Raw genomic sequence first — 14627 nt, 5'->3', positions numbered from 1 at the left:
GCATTTTTTGAGTTTCTGATTAGCCTCTCCCAAGGAGACAGTCAGATTTGCGTCTGTGTCAGTGAGCAGAGCAGTTGGCCCTAAGCAGTTCCCAGCTAGACTTTTCCCTTTAGCTTAGTGATTTGGGGGCCCCAAGAATTCTTTTCTTTTTACACCTGTTTTTTTCTTTCTTAACTAAAAATAGTATTTGTTTCTGAGGGATAGGCATAACTACCATTTTATTTGGTATGATTTATTGGCCTACTGTCCAACAAAGAAGCTAATCTGATTTTGTTTTCATTTCCAAGCATGATTCCTAGAAATGTGTTTAGGTGGCCAAATCAATGAAGCAGAACCCTGTATGTCATTCATTTATTGGGAGATACCCTAAGGTCTTCCTGAATTATCTGATGTTCCCAGGCTTTGCTTATCCAATAGGCATTAGGAAGAAAAGGCTTGAGTTTATGTAGATTCTCACACAGTGCACATCTCAGCTCACATCAACAGTGAAGGGATTTCCCAGGTCTCATTATCCCTGGAGGAGCTGAGGCCTGGGGAATCGTGAGAGCCTGCTTTGCTACTCTGTTATTGTGGCAGGTCAAATCTCACTAATGCAGGCCTCCATAACAACTGTTTCAGTACTGACCCAGTGGTTAAGTTAAATACTAAAAGCTAAAAAAAGCCAGTGCCCTTATACAAAGACTGGAATGTAACAAAAGCCCACCAAGAGTTTTGCCTTGGCCTTTCCTGGCAAAACGAAGGAATTCTTAACAGGACCCATTTAGGATTAACAGGTTTTATTGGGGGTCTGAAGAAACTCTCCAGGCCTCCACAGACAAGTTTACTGGGGGTCTAAAGGAACTCCCCAAACCTCCCTGATTTAGCAGGAGACAAGATAAGGGTAATCACCGTAGCACCTGGACCCATTTAGAGTAAGTAAATTTACTAAGGCTCCAGAGGAAGGTCTTCAGGACTCAGACCTTAGTTATAGATTAAAAGAAGTTAATCACTTATGTCTTGAGATGAATGTACACATATGTGTAGACATATAGCTTAGAAGGCATATAAGCTCTGGAAAACTTTGTAATTTTGAGTTGGTCTGGCACTAATTTCCAGGCCGTCTCCCTGTAACAGGTTACAGAAATAAAAACTCTCTTCCTCCCCAGTTCATCTGCATCTCTTTATTGGGCCATGAGATATAATAGCCCGACCCTCAGTTCAGTCGGGGAACATTATTATCAAACTCTGGGGATTTTCAGGTTAAGTTAGGAATATATTTTGAAGCAGAATGGCAGTAGTAAATGAGATCAGCAATTGAAAACATGCAAAGACATTCACCATTTAATTATCCATCTCAATAGAAGATAAGGATGAATTTAGCACTAGAAACCATGAATGTCACAAAAGCCTAACTTTAATACCTTGAATCACTTTCCAGTAATCCTAATCCTTTATCCACATTGACAGAGGACATTCCTATCTTGCTATTTCTTCTCCCCACACATTAGCTTAGTAATTAGCTAAGTAATTTTATGCATTAGCTAAACAATAATGGAACTCCAGAAACCTAGGACAGTAATTGAGAGAATGAACAAGCTAAATCTGAACCTTCTACACAATAAAGGAGCTGAGGTTAGCATGGCCCACAGAATATTACCTGCACTTATAAGAACTAGAAAGGCAGGCAAGTACTCCTGGAACAGACTGTCTTTTCTAACCATGCAGTTATTTCTTTGTTTTTAACTTTGTTTTCCTTTGCTTGTTTGTTTTTGAGACGGAGTCTCATCCTGTCACCCAGGCTGTAGTGCAATGGTGCAATCTCAGCTCACTGCAATGTTCGCCTTCCGGCTTCAAACAATTCTCCTGCCTCAGCCTCCCAAGTAGCTGGGACTACAGGCGCCCGCCACCACGCCCAGCTAATTTTTGTATTTTTAATAGAGACGGGGTTTCACCTTGTTGGCCAGGCTGGTCTGAAACTCCTGACGTCGTGACCTGCCCACCTTGGCCTCCCAAAATGCTGGGATTATAGGCATGAGCCACCACGTCTGGCCAGTTTTTAACTTTGTAAATTGCTTTGTAGAACTATCTTAAACTTGGTCCATTTTATATTCTCCTTGAAGGACCAGATCACAAAGTGATTAGGAGAAGAGGCTCTAGAGCCAGGCAGTGAGACTAACCCATTCTCACTCTAACACTAACTAGCTGTGTAACCGTGGGCCAGGGATATAGCCTATGTAACCACAATCTCCTTTGTGCTTCATGCCTCACCAGTAAGGTGGGGAGAGCGGTTTTGACTCTATCTTAGGGCCGAGATGAAGATTTGATGAGTTACCAGCAAAAAGCATTTAATATACTGTCTCATTCAGAAGCAGTCAATACACATTGAACTCTTATTACCTAGAGGAAAGAAAGGGGTTGATGATTTATAGATAAGGCCTGAGTGAAAGAAATAAATGTGTATTGAGTATCAGCAATGGACTTCATACCATGCTGCGTAAGTATCACAGAACACATTTAATCTGCAAATACTATCTGAAAGATACTGCCATCTGAATTGCATAGATGGGAAAAGTCAAGGCTTTCGTGTTTATTTTTAAATGTATGTTAACATTAATAATTAATTGACCGAGTACAGTGGCTCACACCTGTAATCCCAGCACTTTGGGGTGCCGAGGCAGGCGGATCACGAGGTCAGGAGATGGAGACCATCCTGGCTAACACGGTGAAACCCCGACTCTACTAAAAACACAAAAGAATTAGCTGAGCGTGATGGCACGTGCCTGTAGTCCCAGCTACTCAGGAGGCTAAGGCAGGAGAATCGCTTGAACCCGAGAGACGGAGCTTACAGTGAGCCGAGATCATGCCACTGCACTCCAGCCTAGGAGACAGAGAGAGATTCCATCTCAAAGAACAGTAATAATAATAATAATAATTAGTGGTAACATATGCTGTTTGTGGTGATAGTCAAAGAAAAAGGGAGATCCAGATGTTGGTTATCTGAAATGACCTCCACCTTTTCTAAATTGAAATTTAACTTGAAGTAGTAATACCAAGGCCAGCCTGGGGCCATAGCATCCTGGTACACCTGCTTGTTGGTGACAGTCCTTTTAGAACAAAATATCTTACGGAAACATTCATAGGTAACTAACTGGAAAAAAAAAGTTATGATGAAAAGCAGTTCTTACATTTTTTCTTTTTTTAAATTAAAAGACAGGCTGTTACTCTGTTTCCCAGGCTTGAGTACAGTTGTGCAATCAGGGCTCACTGCAGCCTCAACCTCCTGGGTTCAAACAATCCTCTTGACTCAACTTCCCAAGTAGCTGGGACTGCAGGCATGTGTCACTGCACCTAGCTAATTTTTAAATTTTTATTGTAGAGACAGGTTCTTGTAATGTTGTCCAGGCTGATCTCAAACTCTTGGCTGCAAGTGATCCTCCTGCCTCGGACTCCCAAAGCAATCCTTACTTTTTTACTTGAAGTGCTTTTTTTTTCTTATTTAAATTCTTTAAAGAAAAATTCATCCCATTTTCTTCAAAACAATAAATCCTTTACAAGAGAGAAAAATGAAATAGAGCATCCATGAGGGCCAGGAAGGAACATCATGATTAAATGCAATTAGTTGCAACCCCCTCTGTCTCTAGCCTTGGATGTATAAGGGGGATGGTAATAGAACTAGAGATTTCTAAGACCTTGGTGCTTAATAACAAGCACGCATTGAGGGTGGTTGGGTAAGATCCTGATCACACAACCCTGCGTATCAAATACCCTTCACAGTCAACAAGAGTCAACCTTTAATCTCTCATGTTTTCAAATGTGCTTTTTTTTTTTTTTAATTCACATGTATAACCTATCCTCTTTTCAATATATAGAGATCTAGTTTATCTGTCGTTACCTCTTTTACTACTTTTCTTCTAAGATTTAAAAGGTCATCCTCTGATTTGTAAATTCAACCAGATTTCACAGTACAGATGAGAGTTGTAATGATATGTTGCCAAGAACTGTTGCAAGCTGTGATGTCTGTCTGGGGATTATGGAGCAGCACATTTCTTTTTTTTTTTTTTTTGAGACGGAGTCTCGCTCTGTCGCCCAGGCTGGAGTGCAGTGGCCGGATCTCAGCTCACTGCAAGCTCCGCCTCCCGGGTTTGCACCATTCTCCTGCCTCAGCCTCCCGAGTAGCTGGGACTACAGGCGCCCGCCACCACGCCCGGCTAGTTTTTTGTATTTTTTGGTAGAGACGGGGTTTCACTGTGTTAGCCAGGATGGTCTTGATCTCCTGAGCACATTTCTTTTAGGAAAAAAGAATAAATAAGGCAGATGAGCGCAAGTTTGTTTTATTTTTATTGTGTATATGTACTTGTTTTCTCAAGTATAGGAGCATGGCCTTTGTGGCAGGCATTCAAGCAAATACAGAGCACCCTCTGGGTCAGGCACTATGTTATTGGGGTTCCAAATAAAAAAAAAAGAAGACCACATCCAGCCCTATGGATCTCATATTAAAGAGGGGAGTAAGAATCATACATAATTTAATAAGTTGAGTTAGGTACATGAATGGGGATTTGCACCGTATTTCGTGGGAGCACAGAAAAAGGTACCTCGTTCCACCTGAGATGGCAGGGAGGTGGCTCCTAAGTTAATTAAGCAAAAGGGGAAGGAGAGGCACATCCCATAGAACATGGATAACACAACAGAAGCCCCGTTACCCTCTGCCCCACCACCACACACACCATCTCTGGAATAAATTTTGTACCTTCCAGCTGGTTTTCAGGGTACTCATGACACATGGGTTAATAATAACTAGGTTTGCCCAAATGACCAAAATTCTATTCCTGACATGAATTTTCACAGCTGCTGGTTTTTTGTTTGTTTGTTTTAATGAAGAAGAAATGTGTGTCTTTGGAAATCATCCTACAAAATCATATAGTGGAAAGGATATAGCGATGAAATTGTTGAAGACCAGGGAACCTTTGTCCTTACTTTTTATTAGGATGGATGTTTTCAGGTAAAACTAAAATAAAAATGAAATGGAACCAATTAGAAAGAAAATAGGAGCACTTAAGACAAAATGTAACTGTTGCTGAAAGAAGTAGAATCTGATAGCTCAGAAAGAACTTAATTAAATTTCAAAGTAAAATAAATACAGTTTAGCAATGACCTTTCTCCTAGAAAAATATAATGTCTCTTACAGCTCACTTACTCCTTGGCTTACAAAATAGTGATTAAATTTCCTGGTTTTCTCATTTTGATTATCGTGTATTACATGTTACTGGTGATGGGATTATCTGTGCGACATTCCTCTGGTCTTCAGAATACGTATGTGGCAATGTAGTCTCACATATGCCCTTGTATACTTGGGTGGGAAAAGAGAAGGACCTAACTTAACCTGACAGACCTCAAAGCTATTCTCTTTCTATAGCAGAATACTCCTATTTAAAAAGAAAATATTGAGTAAGGAGGACAATCATCGTATATGTCAAGAATGCTAAATGCTCTTGTGGAGATGAAAAGCAGCCGATCTAAGTAATTGCCCATTAAGAAAGGAGTAGGAGAAACGTTTAGAAGGGAGACCTGCCTGCAGAAAGATGATTCACAGCGCGTTCTCATCACCAGATGCATTAGTGGAACCTCTAACCCAATGCCAGTGGAAGAAGCAATATTTTGCACAAACTTGAAAAAGAGTTTTTCATTTTCCTCCCACAGCCTCGTCACGTGTTCAATATGCTGAAGAAGTACGTCCGCGCAGAACAGAAGGACAGACAGCACACCCTAAAGCATTTCGAGCATGTACGCATGGTGGATCCCAAGAAAGCTGCCCAGATCCGGTCCCAGGTACGCGCGGGGTATAATCATCTTCTGCAGCTTTGACAATCCAGGATTCTTGCTTCTTGGATTGAAGACAGGATCCTGGGCGTTCTCCGAGCACCTATAGGTGTTTTCCCTGTGGCAAGAGCTCTTTAACTTCTGGTACATTCTAAAAGCTTGTCTTAAAGCAATATGTGGTTTGGCAATTTTCTTGACTTGTGTAAATAACAAGAAATATAAAAATCTTAATAGTCTACTGCTGATTGCTAAGGAACTGAATAAAACCAATGACTAAAATGAGGAAAACAACAGTTGTGTAAACTAAAATCTTGAAAACTGGTTCATAAGTATGGCTTGCAATCATAAACCTACCACAATGTTTAGATTTAATGTGAGCCTAAATGAAGCCCAGTAATAATGTATTTTATACTCCCCGCTTCCCAGAGGCTGAAAACTGGGATCCACCTTAGGAACTCTGAAATTTTAAATTTTCTTGAGTGGAAGAGTTAAAATATATATATATAGTTAGCATGAAATAGCCAATCAAATTGAGATGTGTTGTTTTCTATGGGGAAATTTGCAAAGAAATGTATTGAGGGCATCAGGGTCTGTTTAGAGAGCCTCAGTATTAGGAATCAGACTTGGCAGAGGTGGCCTTTTTAATTGGCTGTTATAAGCATAATGGTCAGTTTAAAGATAAGCCTTAAACCTGAGCTTAAAAGTTAGAAAACAGAAATAGAGAACAAGAAAAATAAAGTTGTCCTTTCCGTTAAACCTTTTAGCAGTAGCAGTGTTTGCCAGTTTTATTTTGGAAGTTTGTATCTACCTGCAGTGCTTGGTAAGAAAAATAACCATTCCTACCCCAGACATTGTTGACCTGGAGTTGTCATGCTTTAATGCAGGTTATGACACACCTCCGTGTGATTTACGAGCGCATGAATCAGTCTCTCTCCCTGCTCTACAACGTGCCTGCAGTGGCCGAGGAGATTCAGGATGAAGTTGGTAAGTAAGCTGTTCTTTTGATGCTGCACATGGAAGTGTATTTTCCCCCAGAGGAAAATTGAGGAAGTAGTTATCTGTTTGAGGAATATGAAAGTTAATAAAACAGGTTGTCTTTTATGATGAAACTGTCAGGATGGAACTAGCTTTCTAGCCTTAGCAATTGAATCAGTTCTTACCTCTCCATACTTGTAAGACTGGAGGAATGTCACCTGATTTAGGGTGTAGTTTTGTAATAATTGGACACTTGTTATTGAATTGTACATGGCAGCATTATTTTCTAATTTGCCCAATCTTGTTATGGCTCTCAAATTATGATGCTTTGGTTCTTTACAATTAATGGAGGGAAAAAACTCATTTTTCATCTTTTGAGGGTCATGATTGTTCCATCTTACAAATGGAAAAGCTCAAACTGAAAATTTGAGTAACTTACTGGCCTGTGTCACATGCATTCTGAGTAGCACAGCCAAAACACATAGCTGTGACTTCTGACTTTGAGGTTATTGTTATGTTCAGTAAGTCACAGCTCTCTTTGATGGTGGAGCGGGGAAGCCATGAGTGTTCTTTGAACCACACCGTTGTTTAAACCTAAAAGATAGTGGGCTATTAAACCTGTATTCTGAAATAATTATACTCACAAGAACTTGGAAAAATAGTACAGAGTGGTCCCATGTGTCCATCACCCGCTTGCCTCACCAGTGACGTCTTGCATAACTATAGTCCATTATCAAAACCAGGAAACTGACATTGTGTGCCCACTGTCTTTTATGTCCCTACTTTTCCGAATGACTTTCCTAATAACTAATGATTCATTTAAGGTCTCCCATTTCTGTTTTTCTTGGAAATGGAATAAAATATCACATAAGTCTCTGTCAACTGCCAAAATGCCCATAACTGTTTAACTTTACTTCACAAAGGTACATAGATGACGATTATGTTGGTACATCTTTCAACGTAAGCATATGTACCTATACTGGAGACTTAGTGTGTAGTCTACCAACATATAAGCAGTATGTGTCTGGCATATCCTTCCCCATAAAGAATCCTGCCCTTTGTTGGTTGGGTTGGAAATAGATACAGGTTATCATCTGGAATCAGAACACCCAGCATGTTGTTGATGGATGCACCCATTACAGTAAGTCCAACTTTGAAGTGCCTGAAACACCGCTCAGGAGAACAGCTGGCCCTCACTTCTTCCATTTTGTGCCAGTGTTATTCTGCTCCTTCTTTCGTGACTTACACGGCCTTGTAAATGTTGTTTGTATTGCTGTGAAATACTTGGCATGTGTCAGGTGATGATGTTCTGTTCAGTACTGCACATTAATGGGTGGAATCGGAAATTATACTTTGAGCTACGTAACTTGCAAAAGAAACCTCATTATTCAGGGAGGCGCAGTGTCCCAGCACTTTAGGAGGCCAAGGCGAACAGATCACATGAGGCCAGGAGTTCGAGACCAACCTGGCCAACATGGTGAAACCCCCTCTCTATTAAAAAAAGAAAAGAAAAAAAGCAACTTCATAGTGTGCCAAGCTTTTGTTCAGAAGGAGCAACTCAGTGTTGAGCAAGAATTCATGACGATAGTGGAGGTGGAGTGTTTAGTCTACACCATGAATTGAGAACAGTATCAAGTTTCTTTAGCAAACGAATATACTTTTCAGGTATACTTGGAGAATAGACATCGGTAAGGAACCTTTAAAATGCTGTATATTAAATAAGTGTAAAAGAGTTCTCCAAAAAGTTGTAGAAGATACAAAATCAAATAATGTATCAGTCTTAATGAACTGAAGCTAAAATCTTCTAGATAACATTTTTTCCCTCACTATCTTAAGCCTATTTTCACATGTGACTTCAGTTGAAGTGGCATAGGCAATACCAAACTATAGGGAAATAAGCCACTACAAAGGACTAAAAAGTTGATGACCAGTATTCCACCCTCACCCAGCAATTATTGTTGACTCTTTATAATTAAATTATTAGAACTTTTTATTTGGCACTATACTGCCGAACACATTAGCCAGTAATTACTCACACTTCCACAGAACAGATGGTGGTTCAGATATCTTGAGTATTACAAAATACCCAAGAATAGGACAGCACAATAAACTTCAAATCTCAGTTACAGGGAGGATATTTAGATAGTTCGTATCGTGGAATCTTTTTCTGTCAAAAGAAAAAAAAGACAGCCATTAGGTTGGATTAAGAACATTTTACATATATGCTCTTTGTGTGTATGTGTTGTGTGTCTGTGTGTGTGTGTATGTAATGTGCTCTTAATCCAACCTAATGGCTGAGTTTTTTTTTATTAATGACTATATATATATATATATATAATGACATGTGTGTGTGTGTGTGTGTGTGTGTGTGTCATTCTAAATATACTAGATGCCACATTCTGAAAGACAATCTTTTTTAAAAACCTTTCATTTGGAATCATGGATGCTTCCACTTTTAAATGACTGTTCTCTATAGAAAGAGAAGTTTGCAGTAATGAACCCTGTACACTGTCTGAGCTCCTAGTGTCAAAGCTACAGAACTGGTTCGCTGGGAAGAATAGCTTTTCTGGGTTGAACCTAGCTGTCATCTGTAGTCCTTTTTCATTTGAAGGAACGTTTAAAACTGTACGCCACTTTTTAGTAGGAATATAGTTGAAACTTCAGGATTGGCCACGGGTGCTAATTGCTGAAGCCAAATGTTACTAGAGGTTCCTTATGTTACTCTTTTTACTTTTGTGTGTGTTTGAAATTTCTCATAATAAAAAGTGTCACTTTTAGCTTACTTTCTAAATAGGTTCTTCATAGATTTTTTTTCCGGGTTATGTCTTGTACTCTTTCTAATATTCTCTGATTAAATGCTTTGTCATTAGTCTGAGTTGCATTTATTTGCCATTTCTATATATAATCAAATTTTAGATTTGGAGTCAGTTCAGTACAGATAGGATACTAAAATTCAGAGACACTGGCAAAAGGAGAAAATTTTAAAGTCCCTAAAAATGCATGTCTTTTGTATAAAAGTTTGTGCTTATAAATGCAAGCAATTAGGATGTGCTTAATGCAGTCAAACATCTGTAGAGAGGTACAATGGTTTAATTAAATAATGGTAACAGGTGCTTTATGGATAAGAGGTTTTCACCAGTCTAGGGAACTGCCAGTATCTTTAGTGGGACAAGTATGTCTGCTTCAGTCAATTACACTTCCAATTAGAATTCTCTGTTATGGGTGAAAGGAAGAATGGAGTCATGCTTAGAAAGAAAGAGTGCTGTGCGTGAAGGGGAAAATTGACATCAAATTTGTGAGCAGTAAATTGCAACCAGAGCATAGGGTTCATCATGCTTGTGAGTTCTGGCCCTGGCCCTTTTATCTTCCATTGTGCTTCCCTGAGGCATCCTGTCTGTTTATGCTACTTTCCCACTAAGTTCAGTGAATCCCAGATTCATAGGCCTAACCACAGCCAGCGTGCTGAATCCCAGTGCCATATTCCAGACCCCAAATATCCCATGTGCCTCTGAACCCGCAATCAATGTGTGTAAGACTCATGTCCTTCTGGAAATGTACTTGTTTTACACACACTATTCTGAGTTCTCTTGGTTGGCCTAAACTTACCCATGATGCCTTCCTCTCTCACGCATTATTTCTTATCAGTCGCAGGTCCTGTATATTCTGCCTCCTGTGTTCATGTGAAATCTCTGCATATCCACTACTTACTTGAGATCTTGTCCTCTCATCAGTGTCATTAGACTCCCAGCCAATCACCCTACCTCTTGTCTCGCATTGGCTCCCTCCCACTTCAATTCCTCCTTTTCGGAACTACGCAACTTCCCTGCAGGAAACAAAACAAAACAAAACAGCTGTAGGCTGGGTGCGATGGATCACCTGAGATCAGGAGTTCAACACCAGCCTGGCCAACATGATAAAACCCCATCTCTACTAAAAATAGAAAGATTAGCCGGGCATGGTGGCAGGCGTCTGTAATCCCAGCTACTCAGGAGGCTGAGGCAGGAGAATCACTTGAACTTGGGAGGCAGAGGTTGCAGTGAGCCACGATTACACTATTGCACTCCAGCCTAGGCATCAAGAGTGAAACTCCGTCTCCAAAAAAATAGAAAAAAAAATTGCTTGTGGTTTTTCCTTGCTTGAAAAGTTGCACCTTTCAAGATTCAAGTAAAATGCCCAAGTCCTATAAACCCTTTGTAATTTGCGTAGAGAACAGAGAAAAGAGCTGGCAATTGAGTGACAGCTATGTAGCCAACTAATAGTGCCTGTTTGTGATAGTGCTGATGGTCAGGTTCTTTCTTTATGAATGTTCCCCCTGAGATACAGAACCCCCATATAGAGATGTGGCTTTCTTGTATTTCACAAAAAGGCAGCATATGGGCTAGTGATGGCACCAGGAAATTCAGTGGTAGCACCCCCGGTTTACAGCTGAAGAAACTGAGCCTAAGAGAGGTTACCACTTGCCCCACCCAGATAGTAAAGTGATGAAAGTGGGGTGGAAACCAAGACCTGCCAGAAGTCCAAAATCCATGTTCTCTCTCCTACCCATTTTCCTCTCTGAAGTAGAAGTTTCCCCTACTTAACCTCAGTTGGAAAGCACTGGGTATCCACCTCCAATACCATACTCTTAACTTGTAGTAAATTATTTGTTTATATCTCTACCAACCCTCTATCCTGTGAACTCTTCCAGATGTATGTTGGTCATCCTTGCCTCCTCAAGATCCAGCAGGGACCCTGGTACTTTTTAGATATTAGTAATTATAAATATAAGGTTGAAGCCAGTCCCCAGGATAAAAAGGCAGATGATCCTTAACTTGGACTGATCAAGTGGGCTCCTCCATAACCCTAAAGAACTGCCCGAAACTCCTTCCTTGACATCTAGCATAAGTGCCACACAAAACAGATTTCTTTCCTAAGCCACAGCATTCTCTAAAGCTGTGATTGATCAAGTCAACTAAATGGATGCGGTTGGCAAAGATAACAAAGCATAGGCCGGGCGCGGTGGCTCAAGCCTGTAATCCTAGCACTTTGGGAGGCCGAGACGGGCGGATCGTGAGGTCAGGAGATCGAGACCATCCTGACTAACACAGTGAAACCCCGTCTCTACTAAAAACTACAAAAAAACTAGCCGGGCGAGGTGGCGGGCGCCTGTAGTCCCAGCTACCTGGGAGGCTGAGGCAGGAGAATGGCGTGAACCCAGGAGGCGGAGCTTGCAGTGAGCTGAGATCCGGCCACTGCACTCCAGCCTGGGTGACAGAGCGAGACTCCGTCTCAACAAAAAAAAAAACAAAGCATAAATCAGGTTTCGGAGGACTGTTATTAATAAAATTTTACAACATGGTCCTTTTTTGTACCATGACCCTCTGCTCTTTGGTCATCTACCCAATTCACATACCTTGACACTTGATTTAATTATGCTGCTCTCTTTGACCGCCAAGCACAGTCTGAAGCTATTCATGTGACAAATAAGTGAATTTTCCTGTTAGTTATGTTATAAAAGGCCCATGTTTTATTTTTTTATGTTTTTTTTTTTTTTTTTTTTTTGAGACAGAGTCTCAACTGTCGCCCAGGCTGGAGTGCAGTGGCGCGATCTCGGCTCACTGCAAGCTCCGCCTCCCGGGTCCACGCCATTCTCCTGCCTCAGCCTCCTGAGTAGCTGGGACTACAGGCGCCCGCCACCTCGCCCAGCTAATTTTTTGTATTTTCAGTAGAGTCGGGGTTTCACCGTGTTAGCCAGGATGGTCTCGATCTCCTGACCTCATGATCCGCCCGTCTCGGCCTCCCAAAGTGCTCTGATTACAGGCGTGAGCCACCGTGCCCGGCCCATGTTTTATTTTATAATTTCATATTTTTTTCATTCCATTTTAATTATTATGTGCAGGTTCCCAGGCTCAGTCATTTATTGCTTAATGTTTTTATAAACAAAAAAGTTATTTTCAGGCAGATTATGAAGATTTCTTGCAAAGAATGGCCTCAGGCATTGTTTGTATATGGATAAAATCTCCTTCTCTGTTTTAAATCACTATGTAGAACTTTGTTAATATTTTTTTCATTCAACAAATGATGGAATCATTATTTCAGTGAAAATATGGCTGCTTTTCAATGTTCATATTCTGCTTTAATTATTTTTTAATCCTTCAAAAGGGCAGAATCCGTTTATCCCTTCAACCTTTGCTTTGTGAAATTGTTATTTAAAAATGATTGGTGTTTTTTTGTCCTTTGTAATCTTCCTTAAATCTCTGCTAAAAGGATTCTATTCTACTCTCTGTATTGGCACTGAGGTTATTTATCAAAGTGTGCTTCTCTTTGCAGCTACCTCAAGGCTAAAAATGTAGCTCTTTTCAGAGATGGCTGTTTTACAGAATGCTGTAACAACCAATTTATGAGAAAGGCAGTAGGAAATAAAGAGGGAACAAAGGCATAATTGTTTCATATCCATTTTTTTCTTCTAGCATTCAAAATTAATAAAAACATGAATTATTATAAACCATATGCAGGAAAGATCTCTGCCTGAATAAATCCATAGTGAATGGGGTGAGATTGAAAGTTGTGGCGGGGAATCAAGAAATTCGCAATAATGAAAGAATGCTTATTTTTTATTACAATTTTACTGTGGCCTCTTCATAAAATGTTCCACTTTTCAGGAAAAATGCAGCATGGTTATTTCAAAGACAGTGTTTCCATATTCTGTTTCTAATAAGCCTATTGATTTGGGGGTTTAGTGAGTCCAAAGTAGACTAGGTTTAAAATAGAATATTTATAGCACCTCTCAGTCCAACAAAATAGAAATTTAATACTATTGAGAATTTCAAGTATCCCTATGTGTAATTGTTAATCAAGGATGAACATCAAAAAAAAAAAAATCATAAAAGCAAATAAAATGAGAGAGAGCTGTCACTTTGTTCTTATAATAACATAGCTGTCACTTTGTTTATCATAAGAAATGACTTTTAAATGTATATAGATTCAATAGTTTACAGCTGACTTAAGTATTTAGATATAAGAACTTTTTTTTTTTTTTTTTGAGATGGAGTCTTGCTCAGTCACCCGGACTGTAGTGCAGTGATGCGATCTCGGCTCACTGCAACCTCCACCTCCCGGGTTCAAGTGATTCTCCTGCCTCACCCTCCCAAGTAGCTGAGACTACGGACACGTGCCACCACACCTGTATAATTTTTTTGTATTTTTAGTAGAGACAGGGTTTCACCATTTTGGCCAAGCTGGTCTGGAACTTCTGATCTCAGGTGATCTGCCCACCTTGGCCCCACAAAGTGCTGGGATTATAGACGTGAGCCCCTACACCCAGCCAGGAACATTTATACTTACTATCAACAGCCAAAGCCTTGTTCCCCCACTGGTTTCATAATAGTCTCAGAGCCCCTTATTCATATTTTCCCTAGTGTTATTAACTAACAGACATGAACTATAAGTTCAGCTGCCTGTGTCTAAATGTGTATCTTTGACCCAAGACAACTTCTCTTCCAAAATAGAACCACTCATTTATAAATGAAAATGCATTGTCAAATGAATGGCCCTACATGTAAAGTATTTTATGCTTCAAAATGGCAAAGTACAGTATACTATTAAGACAGCCTCTTAGTTTTCTGACAGTTGTGAAGGGGTGGCCTGCCCCTCCACACCTGTGGGCGTTTCTTGTTAGGTGGAAAGAGAGACTTGAGAAAAGAAATGAGACAAGGAGACAAAGTGTAGAGAAAGAAAAAGTGGGCCCAGGGGAGCGGCGCTCAGCTTACAGAGGACCCACGCGGCACTGATCTCTGAGTTCCCTCACTATTTATTGATCATTATCTTTACCATCTTAGAAAAAGGGAAGTGTCAGGATAATAGGATCATCATAGGGA

The 14627-nt window shown here is 40.2% G+C and overlaps 1 protein-coding gene across 6 annotated transcripts in view; it reads left to right on the top strand.

Moving 5' to 3' along the window:
* The window catches only part of APP (amyloid beta precursor protein), a 288984-nt gene that overhangs the window by 215592 nt on the left and 58765 nt on the right, over positions 1-14627 (top strand). For all 6 annotated transcript variants that reach the window (XM_033232229.1, XM_033232228.1, XM_033232227.1 and 3 more), the window contains 2 exons: positions 5677-5805; positions 6681-6780. In XM_033232229.1, coding sequence (XP_033088120.1) covers positions 5677-5805; positions 6681-6780 — 229 coding nt within the window. The remainder of the gene's footprint in view (positions 1-5676; positions 5806-6680; positions 6781-14627) is intronic.

Source organism: Trachypithecus francoisi, unplaced genomic scaffold, assembly GCF_009764315.1.
Source record: "Trachypithecus francoisi isolate TF-2019V2 unplaced genomic scaffold, Tfra_2.0 Lachesis_group14, whole genome shotgun sequence".
NCBI classification, from domain to species: Eukaryota; Metazoa; Chordata; class Mammalia; order Primates; family Cercopithecidae; genus Trachypithecus; species Trachypithecus francoisi.
This window is presented reverse-complemented; position numbering and strand designations above follow the sequence as displayed.